This window comes from Dendrobium catenatum, unplaced genomic scaffold (assembly GCF_001605985.2).
Source record: "Dendrobium catenatum unplaced genomic scaffold, ASM160598v2 fragScaff_scaffold_716, whole genome shotgun sequence".
In the NCBI taxonomy this organism is placed as follows: domain Eukaryota; kingdom Viridiplantae; phylum Streptophyta; class Magnoliopsida; order Asparagales; family Orchidaceae; genus Dendrobium; species Dendrobium catenatum.
Window position 1 is genome coordinate 11,631,203 of NW_021319178.1, and position 16,700 is coordinate 11,647,902.

Here is a 16,700-nt window from a genome sequence, read left to right on the forward strand (position 1 = left end):
GTTAGCCTTATTCAAAACCCCAGTTTTATGTTTGATATGATAAGAATACTCTTGCAAGAAAGAAACCCATTTGGCATGTCTTTTGCTCAGATTTTTTGTGAACCCAAAAATCGTAAAGCCTCGTGGTCAGTATTCAAAATAAATTCCCGATGAATCAAATAGCATCTCCAAAATTTTAAAGCTTGAACAATAGCATAAAATTCCAAGTCATAAGTAGAATATCGAGATCGAACATCATTTAATTTTTCACTAAAATATGCAATAGGCTTTCCTTCCTGACTCAAAACAGCACCAATACCAACATTCGAAGCATCACAATCAACTTCAAAAACTTTTTCAAAATTTGGCAGACTAAGAATTGGAGCTTGACTCATTTTGATTATGATAAGTTGAAAAGTATTTTCAGCCTCAGGGGTCCATTTAAAGATTCCCTTTTTAAAACAATCAGTGATATAAGCGATCACAGAACTGAAGTTTCTAATGAATCGACGATAAAAAGATGCTAACCCATGAAAACCTCTTACCTCACTGATATTTTTAGGAACAGGCCAGCTCTTTATTGCCTCAATTTTCAAAGGAATTACTTTGATTCCCTTAGCAGACACAATGTAACCCAAGAATGTCAAACTTGAAGTCATAAAAGAACACTTCTTCAAATTGATATACAATTTTTGTTCCCTCAAAGTTTGCAAAATTTGTTTGACATGAAAAAGATGTTCAGATGGACGAATGTTGTAAATCAGAATATCATCAAAATAAACTACCACAAACTTCCCAATAAAAGGTCGCAAAACATGATTCATTGTTCGCATAAAAGTACTTGGAGCATTTGACAAACCAAAAGGCATAACAAGCCATTCATGCAAGCCTTCTTTTGTTTTAAAAGCAGTTTTTCATTCATCCCCAAGTCTAATTCTTATCTGATGATACCCACTTTTCAAATCAATTTTAGAAAAAACTTTAGCACCACTTAGCATATCTAGCATGTCGTCCAACTTAGGAATTGGAAACTTGTATTTGATAGTTATCTTATTTATGGATCGGCTATCCACACACATTCTCCATGTTCCATCTTTTTTAGGAATAAGAAAAACAGGCACAACATAAGGACTTAGACTTTCCTGGATTAAACGTTTTTTCCAACAGTTCAGATACTTGCTTAGAAAGTTCTTGATGTTCATTTGGACTCATCATGTAATGTGAACGGTTAGACAATGTAGCTCCAGGAATTAAGTCAATATGATGTTGAATGTTTCTCATTGGGGGTAAACCAGTTGGTAACTCCTCAAGTATCAAATCAGAGAATTCATCAAGCAACGGTTATATTTCTATAGGAATCTCAAGAGTTAAATCAGTTTCTTTTCCAAGCACCAAATATACCACATCAGACGGTGTTAATTCATTTGTGTTTAAAAAAAATTCATGAGTGGAAGATTTCGCAGACTTTTTATTTTTTATTGCTGGGTCAGAAATATTTTTTTGTGGGAAAAGAGTGAACTCCTTATTATCTTTAATTAAGGTATAGGTGTTCTTTTCTCCATCATGAATGGTTTTATAATCATACTACCATGGACGACCTAAAAGGATATGACAGACTTTAAGAGGTACAACATCACAGACAATTTGATTCTTGTAAGTACCTCCAATTGTTAAGTTCACAGTGCATTGTTTGGTTATAGGAACCTTACCCCCCTCTTTAAACCAAGATATTTTATATGACTTAACAAGAGGTTTTGTTTTCAATTTAAGCTTCTTCACCATGTGTTGTGACACAAAATTTTCTGATCTTCCACTATCAATCATTAAGGTACAAATTTTCCTTCAACAGTGCAGGTGGTCCAAAAGATGCTTCTTCTAAGCCATTTATCTTCCTTTTCAATTTGAGAAGTTAAAACTTATCGAATTACTAACAATGGTTCTCCTTCATCACCTTCCAAGTCAAACTTTTCCATTTCAGTTTCTGTTTCAAATTCTGTTTCGTTCTCTTCCTCTTCCTCTTCCTCTATTTCCTTTTCCCTTTCCTTTTCTATGAAGTTATTTCGTGGAGGGTTATTTTTTCTGCAAGTAGCCGACAAATGACCATATATACCACATTTGTAACAAGGCCCAACCAGTTTAGATTGTTCAGTGGGTCTAGATCCCATTACCCCTTTACCCTTATTTTGATTTTGACTTTCAATAGCTTTAATTTTCACACCCGAAGTTCCCGCAGAAGTTTGAGATTGAGGTTTAGTCCCACTAGTTTGTCGTCGCTTAAATGTTTCCGTTATTTTGTTGCTTCCCCGCAAATGTTGTTTTTCAACTCTCAAGACCATGCGATAAGATTCATCTAATTTAATGACATGATGCAAGTTAAGTTGATCATGAATTGTCCATTTTAACCCATTAAGATATCTTATTATGGTTTTCTCCTCAGACTCATCCAAATCCTTTATAACTTGCAATTTATAAAAATTTTCAGTGTATTCTTCCACAGTTTGATTTCCTTGACGCAAATTGTTAAATTCCTGAAAGATAGTTCTTGAATGATCAGAAGGCAGAAATTTTCTTTTCATATTTTCTTTCATCCTATCCCAAGTTTGAATTTTTTCTTTGTCTCACCTTAATCTGTTGTTTTGTAAGTTTTTCCACCAAGTTAATGCATGTCCTATCAGTTTTAAACTTATGAATTTGACTTTTCGATTATCCATAATTTCTTTCCATTCGAAAAATTGATCCATTTTTTTTACCCATTCAATGAATTATTCAGGTTGTAATTTTCCTTCAAAATTGTGGCCATTGATTTTAATTCCGTAATCCCAATTTCTTTGTCGCCTATTTTGATTTCTAGGTTCTTCCTCCTCACTTTCAGAAGTTTGAATACTAGGATTAACATCAGCTTGATTAACATTCAAATTAGCAATTGCTTCAGCTACCGTGTTGATTTTTTGTTGCAAATTATTCAATTGTTGAATCATTTGTTGCCAATCCCCATGATCATTAGCCATTTGTTAAACACTAAAGAGAAAGACTCCTACCAACCCAAAAATAAGCGAACTTGCCCTGATACCAATTTGATGTAAGCACACTAGCTAGAAAAGCCAAACACAAAGAGAACAATGGGCAGAACTAAACCAAACTCGATTCAAATAGTAGCAATCATCTATAACATCCAAAATCTGGCGAAGAAAACTAGAAGAGAATTCAGAGAAATAAAGAAAATTAAAACAACGCTATCCTCATACAACCGTCAGAGCCGGTTCCTCATATGCATCGAAATGAAGGTTAAGTAAAATAAGTGCTTTAGGGTTAGCAAACTGATGGTCCACCACTGCAAGATAGTCCAATTGTCCCGTCCATCAAATGCTCCCAATCAACCAACAAACATCACCAAAGCTCAAGAAGAATGATACAGATGGAGTGGAACTTGCGGAGAGATGAAAGAGGTTAGAAGCCGAGACGAAGGGTGGAAAGTACTCGCAAGTCTTTCCTAGAGGAGATGAGAAGAAGAATGGAACAAGCTCGCAAGCTTTTCCAAGAACCCGCAGGTTTATAGCAAATTTGCTTTCAATAATCAACTCCATTCCTCAAAATATCTCTTATTTATAGGAAAGAGAGGAGAAACCAAACAGCCATATTATTGAATTCCCACATGAATCCAAGCAGCACAAACCACGGAAATCCCCCCATCATTTCACGGGAAACAGCCCAGCCAGGGACCGAAGAGGCAGCCACGGAACCAAAGAGGCCCGCACAGAACCGAGGCGCCAAAAGACACAGAAAGGCCACCCAGTACGGAAAACAGCAGCCAACGGGGAAACCAAGGAGCCAAGGCACGAAAAACAACCAGCACAGGAAGCCCAAAAAATAGCCACGGAATCCCATGAGACAAGGATAAATTTTAAAGAAGAAAAGGGGAGGAGAAGGGACAAGACCACTCCAATAATGAATCAAACTTATGAGCTTACCTTAGAACATTAATGAGCTACTAAACTTCAACTCATCAGTAATGAGCTAGAAACTTTAGAAATTAAGCTCAACTCCAATGAACCATCCTCTTCCACACATCACCATAGGCTCCAAAACCGTGGACCATAAGCCAACCCGTGAACCAGCAGCAGCCAAGGACCAATCGAGCCAGCAAACCAAAGGTCTACCAAGCCCCAAGCACAACCTACCATGATCATTGGATGCTTTCCCATCATTGGATAGCTAAAAAAAGAAAATAACATAAAAAAAACATACTAATGTTCAATAAAAATACATAATATTTTGATAGCATCAACAACCTTTATAGTATTCTTTTGCTGAATATCCACAAGGCCCCTTCTATTTAGCCATGTGTATTTGGATCGCATTTGCTTGTAAGAACAACCAAAATTCTCCAATTTGTGCAATGCAGAACAAGCTTTTCCTATATGGTAGCATTTAAATTTTAAAGGGTAATTGATGCTTATAGAATTTCAAATTTGGTTTTGAGAAGTTAAAGCTTGGCACCACTTTGATATAGTGAATAAAACATCAATTATATTATTATGAAAAACATTGCTTTGGTTTATTTATTTGTTCGGTTCATGAAAAGCCATGCTTACGAATGCAAAGTTGTAAATATACTTTGTATGCATGAGAGAATGCAAATATGGATAGAAGTTAATTCTGAGTTTTGTTAAGCATAAAATTTTACCATGATTGTGACTTCATGTAAGTTACATATCTATTAAGTACATTATGTAAATGGAATGACAATCCCATGCATATAACTATATGAATGATTCAAATTACCAAATGCTTTTTGCTAATGATATTCTTCTTGTTAATAAGGCTAGAGAGGTTGTTGAAGGTAAACTTGAATCATGGAGGTCAACCTTAGAGTCTAAAAGATTTCGTTTTAGTAGATCTAAAACTGAATATAGGGAATTGAAGTTCCCTTGGCCCTTGGCTGCCTAATCTGATTCCCTTGGTTGCCTGTTCTGGTTCCCCTGATTGCCTGCTCCGGTTCCCCTGGCTGCCCATTCCTGTCCTCCGTGTGGCCCTTCGGCTGCTGCTCTTGGACAGCCTTTTGGCCTTCAATTTTCCCTATCCTGATTGGCTCAGTTGGAGGTCATTATGGGCTGTTTGGCTGCCCCTTTTCTCCTATATATATGAGATGTTTTGGTGATTAAAAAGAAGGAGAGTTTATGAAATTATTTTTGGAACAAAACCTTAGGGTTTTTGCTGGAAAAGCATGCGAGCTTGTTCCATTCCTCTTCGTCTTCTTGGGAAAGCTTGCGAGCTTGTCCTCTCTTCGACTTCGTCTCAGCATCTTATCTATTTCTTCTCTCCACAAGTGATCACCCCATTTGTATCTTTCTTCTCAATCAACGAATGCAAGTTTGGGAGTTTTATTTCATAAGTCTGTAAGCGTCGTTTTACTTCTATGAAAGTTGTATTTTGTTATTTTGAGGTATTTTGGAAGAAGACATAGCTTGTATGTAATTTGGCAATCTTTCGATTGCATCACAGAACCTCATGCTGAAGAGAAAATTAAGGAAGAACAGCAAGTCGGCTAACTTGTTGTGGCCTGGAAACGAGGCTGATAAAAGTTCTGGAGGGTGGGGAAGAAGATGGACAACAGTTGGACAGCCACAGTTGCTTCCTGCAGCTTCTGGAGGTGACGAACAGTAGCTGGATAGGACCGTTTGGCTACTGTAGGGAGGCGTACAGCAGGGGAGGTTAGAGAAGAGGAATGCACAGCCAACTGTGGATAGTTGGAAAGAAAGAAGCCAACACCTGGCTCGGCCAGTATACAGCGAAGAAGAAAAATCTGGACAGATTTCTAAAATTTGTTAATTCATACCAAATACTACTTACAAAAGAGGGAGGTAGGTCTTATTTATAAGATAAGACTACCTCTAGAGACCTTTAGGAGGAAAATAACAGAAAAAACCAAATTTTCAAAAGAAATTACAGAAAAAAATAACAAGACGAAAAATATGAAGTCCCGGTTGGCTTGAACTTGACCGGCCCCAGCTCCCCATTAGTAAAAAACCAAAATATAAGAATATTCATTAAAGCAAAAGAGCTGAGTTTAACCTCACTTCAGATAATTGGAAAACATATTAAATTAGATAAACACTTCGTTGGCTCTCAACTAAGAGATTAAAATTTTAGGTTAAAATGCTAAGCCCTAATAATGTGCTAATTAATAGACAGTTTGCACAATAGCATAAGAGGCAACATTTATGAAGCCAGTAGCTCATTAATACAAGCTAAAACCCTCAAAATGAAATGTGCTCCTGAAAGTTGTGAAAAATGATTATGACAAAAACAATAATTTGAATCACTTAAGTGAAAATAGAAGGTGCGCTGAATAAATGACATAAATTTAGCCTACGGAAATTTTGGAAATGGTAAAAGGTGACTACTTGTCAAACAATTAGGATAAAAATAAACTTTATGGCAGTATCTTTCAAACTCCCCTACAAAGAAAGATAATCAAATGCATATCATACATAGAAACTAGAATAAGTTAATTATTAAAAAGTAGTTGAACCTTGTATAGAACTCTAATGCATTGTAATGCTATTGGTTTAATCTGTCATACCTGCATTAGTGTGATAAACTTTCTTCCACTACTTGTAAGCTGGAGGTATTCCAATTTTCCATTGATTTCCATTAAAGGTGATTTATTACTAAATTTTTCCGAAAAAGGAAATTTCCCCAGGACCCAATTATCAGTAGAAGCAAATAGACTAACAACTTTTCTCAACTGATCAAAATGCATCTTCAATACCTCTGTGATGCAAGGTTTCATCAGCTTAATCACGTCAGCCCGCAAGCTAAGTCTCTCCTGCTCCAATAATGAACAAAATGAAAAAGAAATGTTCATAATTTCAACGGCCAAACCTAAGGCAAAACTTGTCTCTGACATTGATTTGACAGACATATCAAAACTATGATAAATCACTTCAAGTTCTACTCTAGTCCATTGCATTAAGTCCAAAGTATAAGGAGATGCTTCCCCAAACAACAAAACAAAACTCCTTGTGGCCTGAGAAATGGTAGAGAAGACAACCTTGGTAAGTTCCAATGTGTAAGTTTCATGAGGAAATGGTGCCGAGCATTTCAGCTCTTTTACACTGTTTTCAAGTTGTAAATGATAGAAATTTAGTAACAAAACAATTGCACGGTCACTTTCACCAAGTCTGCAGAGTCCAAATAATGCGTTATGGAGTTCTGGCCAGGTTACTCTCCTGTGTCCAGCCAATGAAGTAAACTGTTCAGCAAGCGCAGTTTGCAACTCTGAAATTGCATATGCAAATGAACTGATAATTGGCAATAAACCATCCTTTTCCTTCAGCAACTTCTGCATGTTTTGGGTCTCCTTCTCCAAGACAACCAAAGCCTCTTCCATCCGGTGCTCTGACATAAGAATGTCCAGTGTTTCCAAAATATTTTGCATGCGAGTCTCCATCCAGGTTGGAAAATCTAGATCGAGATCTTCAACACACTCATCCTTCAAATTTTCCAATTTCTCCAATATAATCTCTGAATGGAAGCTGTTCATAAACTCTTCAACAAGCATGTTTTGTGTTGAAACATGATTCTTCATTTTCAAGATTTCACTTTCTATGCCTTCAAATTCTTCAAATATCCTGTATGATCCACATTGTTAATATTTAAAAATTTCACCAAATTCAATTTTTATTATTCAAAAGTGTATCATAAAGATAAAAATTGTAAACACAAGGTGAACTCCCCTTTTTTGAAGTTTGAGTTCAATGTAAAGTGTATTACAACCCAAGGCCATCAATACCAAGGCATTCGCTGACCTATAGTTCAATTTCCTATTAGAGCGCTCTAGTTAAAAATGAATCTCAGAGGGGAAAGAATTACCACTATAATGCAATCTAATGACAATCAGGTTATGAATGGATTGAATTTAGCACCTTGGTGTTTTCTTCTCCAAACAGCAATAACCTGCTGTCTTCTTCTCCAGCAACAGCAGCTTCTTCTCCTTCACCCGGTCCCCTTCACAGTTGCACCTCCACCGCAGCTTCCTTCTCCCTGTCTATACCAAGAGCCACCTTCTCTCTGGTTATTCTCCTCCACCGCAACCATTTCCCTTGCCAGGGATGAGAACCAACAGTTGTCTGGCTGCTTCCATCGAGAGATAGAGAAAGGGAAAGAGGGAGAGAGCCCACACATTTTAGAAAGAAAACTGAACTGATTTATTATTATTTTACTCTCATGTATGTAAACAATACAAGTCACCCGTATCTATACCAAAACAACCCAATAGGGACAAAGGGTAAAATAGCATAAAGACTATTAAAAAAAACATAATTAAAATTTAAATAAGAACCAACACTTAACAACCTCCACCTTGGATCTTGATTTGGAAATGTAATAAACATCCAACACTAGGATTTCTCCCTTACCATCCATAACAAGTTTAAGCAATATTAACTTAGGATTTGGAAAAACTTTAGTTAACACATCAGATGCATTATCTTCTATAGATGCCTTCACAATCTCCATCACACCATTAGACACAATTTCTTTGAGAAAGTGAAACTTGATGTCTATGTGTTTAGTCCTTTCAAGAAACATGGGGTTCTTAGATAAGAACCTAGCACTTTGATTGTCACAAAGAATCTTCGTCGGTTTGTTGATTTGTACTCGACTTCAATAGTAGATAAGGCCACAACAAGTCGTAGCTTGCCTTTCCAACTCACGGTATTCCCATATACCTTGAATATGTAACCGGTAAGAGATCTTTGAGTGTTATTATATCCTGTAAAATTTGAATCAACATATCTAAAGAGGACATCTTCATATAATTATGATTTTGTAAACTTCAAACCCAAATCTTTGGCTCCATAAAGGTACCTAAGCACCCACTTTCTTGCCTCCCAATGAGACTTCCCTAAATCAGCCAAAAACCTTAAAAAGATACTAAGAGGATATGCGAAATCAGGCCTATAGCGAACCATAGCATACATGATGCTTCCTACGGCTAATAAGGAACTATGCGCATGTATGCCTTCATCCTTTGAATCTCCTTCATGCTTGAGCTAGCCAACAACATATCATCAACATAAAGAAGTTAATAGCACTACTTACTTCCTTTGCCTTCAAGTATACACAAGCATCATATCTCCTCCTTTTGAAGACAACATCATGCATGAACGTGTCAAACCTTTGATACCCTTGGAGATTGCTTCAATCCATATAGGGAATGTCTTAGCAAGCAAACCAATCTTTCCTTTCGAATTTCAGCTAACCCTTCCGATTTTTCCATATAGATAGTCTCCTCCAATTCTCCATGTCAAAATGTGATTTTGACATCCAATTGCTCAAGATGCATATCCATTTGGACAACCAAAGAAATGAGCACACGAATGGATGTGTGCCTTAAAACTGGTGAGAAGATTTATTCATAGTCCACCCCCTTTTGTTGAGTGAATCCCATTGCTACAAGCCTAGCCTTGTACCTAGGCTTATCTTCAACACCACCCATTCCTTTCTTTTAAATAGCCAACTATAAGTGACTAGCTTCTTCTCTCTTAGCTTCTCCACCAAGTCCCAAGTGTGATTCTTCCTTAAAGAGGTCATCTCCTCTTTCATAGAAAGTTAACATTCACTTCTCTCCTCATATCTCATTGCCTCCTTATATGATATAGGTTCATCACATTGCATAGAATCTACTAAGATAGCATAAAAAATCACATCAGCAAATCCATACCTTTGAAGATCCTTTGTTACATGTTGAGGTCTATCCGTAAGCATCCCATAACTCCTTTGAAACTCCTCAATGGATTCCTCCTCAATTTCTTCAATTTCAGCAGCAATAACACCTTTAGAATTTGTGTTCAGCACTTCTATTTCTACAAGATGTTGCTGTCTTGAACTAGAACCAGCCCCTGAACACCTTCCAACAGCTGTAGGAACTTATATTTCGTCCATAGGAACTGGTTGAACCCTTTTAGGAACAAGATAAGACATCTCATATTCATTAAAAGTGACATCCCTGCTGATTATGCACCTAGGATTTCCTGGTTCCAAATACCAAAATTTATATCCTTTCACATTTTCAGGATAGCCTATGAAAGCATTTGATAGCCCTGAGTTCTAGCTTTCCTTGCTTGATGTGAGCATATGCTATACATCCAAACATTCTCAACTCCTTATAATAGGCTAGTTGTCCACTCATTAGAACAAAACTCCAATCTATTATCAGTTCTAAGTTTTTTAACCTTCTTCCCTACTTGATTCTCCATAAGAATCTTCCATTCCTTAAACTTATCCAAGGCTTCATTCTTGCTTTTTAAAAATAAAACCCAAAGCTTTCTAGAATAATCATCAATTAGAGAAGGAAAATATCTTGCTCCTCCATAAGACTCATGCTTGGTTGGCCCGCACAAATCAGCATGTACATAATCCAAAACTCCCTTAGAATAATGTCATGCATTTGAAAATTGAAGCCTCCTTGCTTTGCCAACCATATAATGCTCACAAAAGTCAATTTTCTAGGGCTTCAAGCTACCAAATGCTTCTTACTTGTGCAACTCCTCCATACCTCTTTAGCTAACATGTCTAAACCTTTGGTGCCATAAATAGTCTCATCCACTTGAGAACTCACACTTAAATGAGTAGCCATTTTTGTCAAATTCTCCCAAAGGAATTAGATTTCTTTTATGTTCAGAAACATATCTCACTTGCTTGAGAAGCCTCTCCAATCCATCATGGAGCTTCAATCGAATGTTGTTTTGCCCTTAGATCTTACATGATTTATTGTTCCCTAAGAACACCAAATCTCCTTCTCTTCCAACTCTTCAACCCACCCACTGTTTGGACACATGTGATAAGAGCACCTGGAATCAGGTATTCACTCCTTACTAGGCTCAATATTTGAGATTACAAGGGCATCTGAACTTTCATACCCTTCCTCCACACATGAGGCATCTCCACTGCTCCTTTCTTTGTCTTAATGTTTGTTCTTCAATTCTGAGCATTGCCTTTTGAAGTGGCCTTCCTTGTGACAAAAGAAGCACTTCACCTTGCCTTTAGACTTGAATTTAGCACGGTTTTAAGCTTTGGACTCTCTCTTCTAGGGTCTACCTCTAACGACAAGGGCATCAACTACCCCTTCATGCTTCACCTTAACCCCCCTTTAAATCTCCTTGGAGTTGAGTGCGGCCTTGACTTCGGCCATAGCAAGAGTTTCCTTCCAATACAACAAGGTGTCCACAAAATATTCAAACCTAGGAGGTAATGAGCTTAGTAGAATTATTTTTTGATCTTCATCTTCAATGTTCACTCCTATGCTTTTCAAATCCAAGATAATCCAGTTGAAATCATCCAAGTGCTTATTCAAGGGCTTGGAGAATAAGGGCTTAGAATCATTCATTTGCAAGATGTGTAACTTTTTCTTGAGATAAAGCCTATTGACTATAGAGGTTTTGAGATATAGAGATCCCAATTTTGTCCCAAAATATTAGAAATTACCTATCTCTAATATATTTAAATGAGAATTTGACTCTTAATAAGACACAATGGATAAAATTGATTCATGTAGCTAACCCCACGTAGTGGGATAAAGGCTTGATATTGTTGTTGTTGTTGTTGTATATCACTTTCGATTTGCTATTAATGTAAAAACACAAATTCATACAATCATGGGAATATGTGAGCATTCAAAAAAAAATTGCTAGATTTGACATTAGATGAAATCAACAATTACAATTTCACATAACAATCACAAGGTTCACATCTAAAGAAAAATATATAAATTATAAACTCACAACTATGCAAACTATAAACTCATAAACTATGTAAAATGCAACCACATTAATCTACATTTAAACACAACAAATAATCAAACAAACTACTCCCCTTTTATCATATTAAAAAGGAGGAAACATACTTAACTACAAGAGCCTATGAAAGATACAATCTCAAACTCTAGATGGTCCCTAACCCGGATTGCGTGATATGTGTCAATAATCTCTCATCATTCTAAATTAACCGTGCATCCAAGCTTTAGCATTTTCATGATATTGCTGATGTCACCTCTTATTTTTTATAGAGAGATGCTTGTGTAATCTCAACTCAAAATTAATGAAATACTTTGTCGAAAAATCATGAGGGGGATGCTTGTCTAACTTCAACTCAAGATGAATGAAGTGCTCCGTCCAAACATCCTAAAGGGAATGATAGGTTGGATGAACTTGGGAAGGAGGTTAAGCTATGATTGTTGCTTCTTTTCATCATCATCACTATCATTATATTAACAACCCATTCTTCTCACTAAAAAGGTTATGAAAGAAATGGTCATAGAAAGCAAGGATGTGTTTTGGCTGGTCAAGACAGCTGAGGTTATACTTAACTTCCATGATGTAGGCTAAAACATGGCCAAAGGCAATGTTTGGTCGATACTCGATACTTGACCTTAAAATTGCGAATAGAGGCAAGGCTTTCAATGTATTAACAATCATATTTGTTGCATTAAACTCAATATGGCTCATGCAAAAGTAGGTGACCAAAGAAAGAAATGAGGTAATGTTTATCCTATCCTCAACTTTTGGAATGATATTTTTACAAAGCATGTTGAATAACATGGGCATTCTGAACAAGGCCACTCAACAATGGAAAGTGTTGAGGAGAAGAATTGCATATAACTCAGCTCACATTCATCCAATCAAAAGAAATATTAACTAAAACAAAATGTGAATGAATCCTAGTATTGGACACATGCAAGTAATCGGGCAAGTACTTATTGGTGATCTTGACTTGTTGCCTACATACAAAGGAGTGAAGAATAGTGCACTCAATGTTCACATGAAGATTGGAAAAGAATTCTACGAACAACTCCGAGTGATAGCGGTGAGCGAGAGAAACTAGAAACTAGAGGGTGGTTCCGAAAAAGAGATCATGAATGGAATACAAAAGTTATACTTGTATCATTAGCTTTTAGTCCATTATGGTTAATGTACTATAATGATCACAAGCTTCAACATCTTCCATAGTTCGAACCAAAGATTTTGTTGCTGAATAGAGGATGAACCGGATCCACACACTTTGCTTGTCATAAGGAAAACCTCTCACAAGAACTCTAAGAAAATAATAGGATTTCCAGTGAAGTATGAGGAAGTGTGTGAAGAATGTAGGGGGTCTTTCACAGATTCAAAACCTCACGGAAGTCCACGAAAAATGATCACATACGCTTCATTATTACACTCCAACAGCTCTCTAATGGCTACATTTAACAAACTAATCAATTGTATAGCACAATATGGGATTGTATAGAAAAATTGTCTACATAAAAAATTCCTGGGATTTGAAAGAGCCAAATATGATTCTTTTCCTTCACAATTTTATAATCTCATTCAAACAAAAGATCAACACTTGATTTTCATCTTCGCTTTTAATAAAAGAAAAGAAAACAAAATATCTAACTGGGTGCAAATTCAAAAATTTATGTCAATAATTTCAAATTGGATTCTTAGAATACTACATATATCATTACCAATGGTTTTGTAAACATGTCTTCTAACTAATTTTCTATTTCAATGAATTAATTTTTCATATCATCATTGACCCACAATCCCAAATAAAATGATAAAGAATATCAACCTATTTCATTCTAGAATGTTGTATCAATTTTTTTTTTGGTTATGCAGATTGCACTCATATTATCACACTTAATTGATATTTTAACCACTGAAATTCCAAAATCAATACATTGTTGTTTGAGTCATAAGACCTGAGCCGCATAGATACTAACTGCTATGCAATCAGTTTCAATAGTGAACAGTAAAAGTAAGTTTTTCTTTACGCTTGACTATGGTACTAATAAGTGTCCCACGAACTGATATGTGCCTAATTTACTCTTCCTATAAATTTTACACCCAGCAAAGTTCAAGTTTAAATAGCTTACAAGTTTAAATAAAAAGATATTCTTAAAGTACTTAATTTTTAGTGTAAATACAAATCAAATAACTAAAAATATGCTTAACAACATTCATATGAGATTCCTTCAAATTAACTTGAAACCATGCACATAAGCATACATTAATTATGATAACAAGACAACTCACAGTTAGATACAAAAGTGATCCAATCATTCCTTGAAATAATTTTATATTAATTTATTTTCCACTTGTACCTTTATCCAGCTGTGTATTTTGGCTCATAGAAGTATTTGCACTCTTATATCCTTCCATATCAAATTAATTGATTAACTCTTTTATATATTTATTTTGGAAGATTTTATTCTTCTTTTGTCTAACTTGAAAGCCTAAAAAAATAAGTTAACCCTCCTATCATATTCATTTCAAGTTCAAGGCCCAACATTTGAGAACATTTGACATATGACGTCATAGTTGGCTCTAAATAACATATCATCCATATGAATTTGTTGTAAAACCCGCAAAAAATGCATTTATAGACCTCGCACGCTTTTTGATGCGTCGCGACGAGTTTTAAGTGAATTTTTCAAAGTTGTCAGAATTTGACGCAATAAATTTTATAAAATAGAGCGCAAAATTTTGAACGAAACGATATATATAACCCATATCGAATTTTAAGTATTTTGGGAGTTAAAATATTCGGAAAACTCTTAATGACAACTTTGCCCTTGATGTCTTTTGAATAGATAAGAGTTTAAGTAAGGACTTTTAGCTAATTAGGCCTTTTATGAGAGGGCAATCCTAGCTACCAGCTCAGAACATCTTTTTCAATTTAATGAACAATTAAACGGCTGTATATTCAACTTGTTAATTAATAAGAGTTCAATCACTCCATAAAAAATAATTAAACTTGGTGACATAGTTTATGAACAATTGAATCTGGTAGATGAAAACAGTACAATCGTTTGGAAGTAATCAAACTCGATATGTAGTTTATGATCACAGAATAAGGTACTGAAAAGAGAATTACCTCATAAAGGCTGAATAATTTGAATAAATATTTTTCAGAAAATCTTCATCCGATGCTTTCTTTAATTCAAGAAGCTCCGAGCACAACCGATTTATGCCCTAGATATCATCAAGAAGCAGAGTTTTAGGAACTCGTTGACTAGACTGAGATTGAATTCAATCACTTAGGAGCGGAATAAAAAAGAAGTTTACTTTTCCAGTAATGGACTCCATCTCCAATTCATATCCTTCGGACTCCGAATCGGGAGAAATCTCTATGGCCTCCTCTGCTGATTGATACTCATCCGCGTCTTGATAATCGAATCGGGATAGGGAAGGAGAATCCATGAAGGGAAAAGAAAGGATAGCTTCCCCGACTCCTCCTATCCAAGAGAATAGCCTTCTTTGAGAGGCGGTCGAAAAAGGAGTTTTCGGGAGACCTTGAAATTTGGTGAAATCGATCGTCGCTTTGCACCATTTCGGATTTTGAAGCTCGCCTCGCTTTCTCCGTAGAAAGTAGTAGAAAAGCGGAGAGGAGGCTAGTTCAAACGAGCCTAGTCCAATCAACTCCCCGAGAAGACAAGAAGAAACTTGCAAATTAATGTGTTGACCGCTATGATAAGGGTCCTTTTTGATTATATTATCTTAATAATAATTGTTTAAAAAATATGATAATAAAAGAAATTTTTGACTTGGTACCTCATAAAATTTAAAATTCATCAAATATGACTATGTTGACCTCCACATGCACCACAGAAAATTGAACTTTAGGAGAGTTGAGAGTGAGGTGCGTGAGGAGCTCTACTATTTTTTTAGAACCCTATTTGTCATGTGGTTCTTGCCCTGCCCTCCCGCCGGGAGACTACTCTTTCGATCTTCTCTTTCTTTTTCATTTTTCTCTTGATGGATCTTGCGATGGATTTTCCTCCGTTGAAGCCTTCTTCTCATACAGGTATCTCACCCGTGACAACATCCTCTCATCCGCAAGATTGGATGGGGCAAATAACCTCTCGTCGTTCCTCTTCCGATGATTCTTTTCGTTTCCTTTGTTCCTTCGAAAGATAACCTGGTTCTTTTCTCTTATGACAAAGTTCAAACGCTTCAAAATCCTAGGGGTTAACTTTGGTGGAGTACTCTTTAGATAAGCAACCTTTCTTTTAGGCTTTGCTTACAGTGATGTTGAAAGCCTAGAAGCTCAAAGGTATGCTTACGCTTCTTTCTTTGAGCAGTGGATTCTTCTTAATGAAGTTTTCTTTCCCGGAAGACTTTGATCTTGTTTGGAAGTGAGGTACGTGGTTTTTTTTTTTTTTTGGAAACCTTTTATTATTAAAAAAAGCCACTTATTTTCATCTTAAGCATGAGGAATTTGTCTCAATTCCTCTCTTGATTAAAATTTTAGATCTCCCCTTGGTTTGTTGGACTCCTGAGAGTATTTTGAAAATTGCTAGTTTAGTTGGAGTTCCTATTGTCGTTGATTCTCTTACTACTAAGCAATTGCACCTTACATTTGCTATGGTGTGTATTTTGGTTAACAATGATTCTACCCTTCCTGGTAAAATAAATATTTATGTAGCTCAAACTATTTTAACATTAAAGGTTTTTTATAATTAGAAAATGATTCCTTGCTCTCGCAATGGTTTGATTGTTCATCCTCCTTCTCTTTGTCCGTCTAATCCTAAGATTTATCCTATGGAGAAAGATTCTTTAAGGGGAAGGAATTAAAGTCGGGTCTCTAAGAAGGTTTCTTCTAATCTTCTATTTTCTTTTGTTCCTTCTTTTAAAGTTAATCTTATTAATACAAATTATATTATTCTTGTTATT

The 16,700-nt window shown here is 35.9% G+C and overlaps 1 protein-coding gene across 1 annotated transcript; it reads right to left on the minus strand.

The window, feature by feature from the left end:
* Positions 1 to 5,524: 5,524 nt before the first annotated feature.
* Positions 5,525 to 15,474, minus strand: LOC110102449 (exocyst complex component EXO84A-like). Its single transcript, XM_020830787.2, has 4 exons — positions 15,093 to 15,474; positions 14,902 to 14,999; positions 6,563 to 7,613; positions 5,525 to 5,782 (listed from the first exon to the last, which is right to left on the minus strand). Exons 1-4 carry the CDS (start codon positions 15,225 to 15,227, stop codon positions 5,525 to 5,527), a joined length of 1,542 nt encoding a protein of 513 aa, XP_020686446.1. The 5' UTR covers positions 15,228 to 15,474.
* Between the last annotated feature and the right edge of the window lie 1,226 nt (positions 15,475 to 16,700).

What these genes read in the sequence shown, in the direction of transcription:
- LOC110102449 (XM_020830787.2), bottom strand. Translation starts at nt 15,227, where the DNA reads ATGGATTCTCCTTCCCTATCCCGATTCGATTATCAAGACGCGGATGAG. An exon ending in AATTATTCAGCCTTTATGAG is followed by an intron (nt 7,614 to 14,901) that starts GTAATTCTCTTT and finishes TGGATCATACAG; the next exon opens with GATATTTGAAGAATTTGAAG. An exon ending in AGTTTATCACACTAATGCAG is followed by an intron (nt 5,783 to 6,562) that starts GTATGACAGATT and finishes AAATCTGTCCAG; the next exon opens with ATTTTTCTTCTTCGCTGTAT.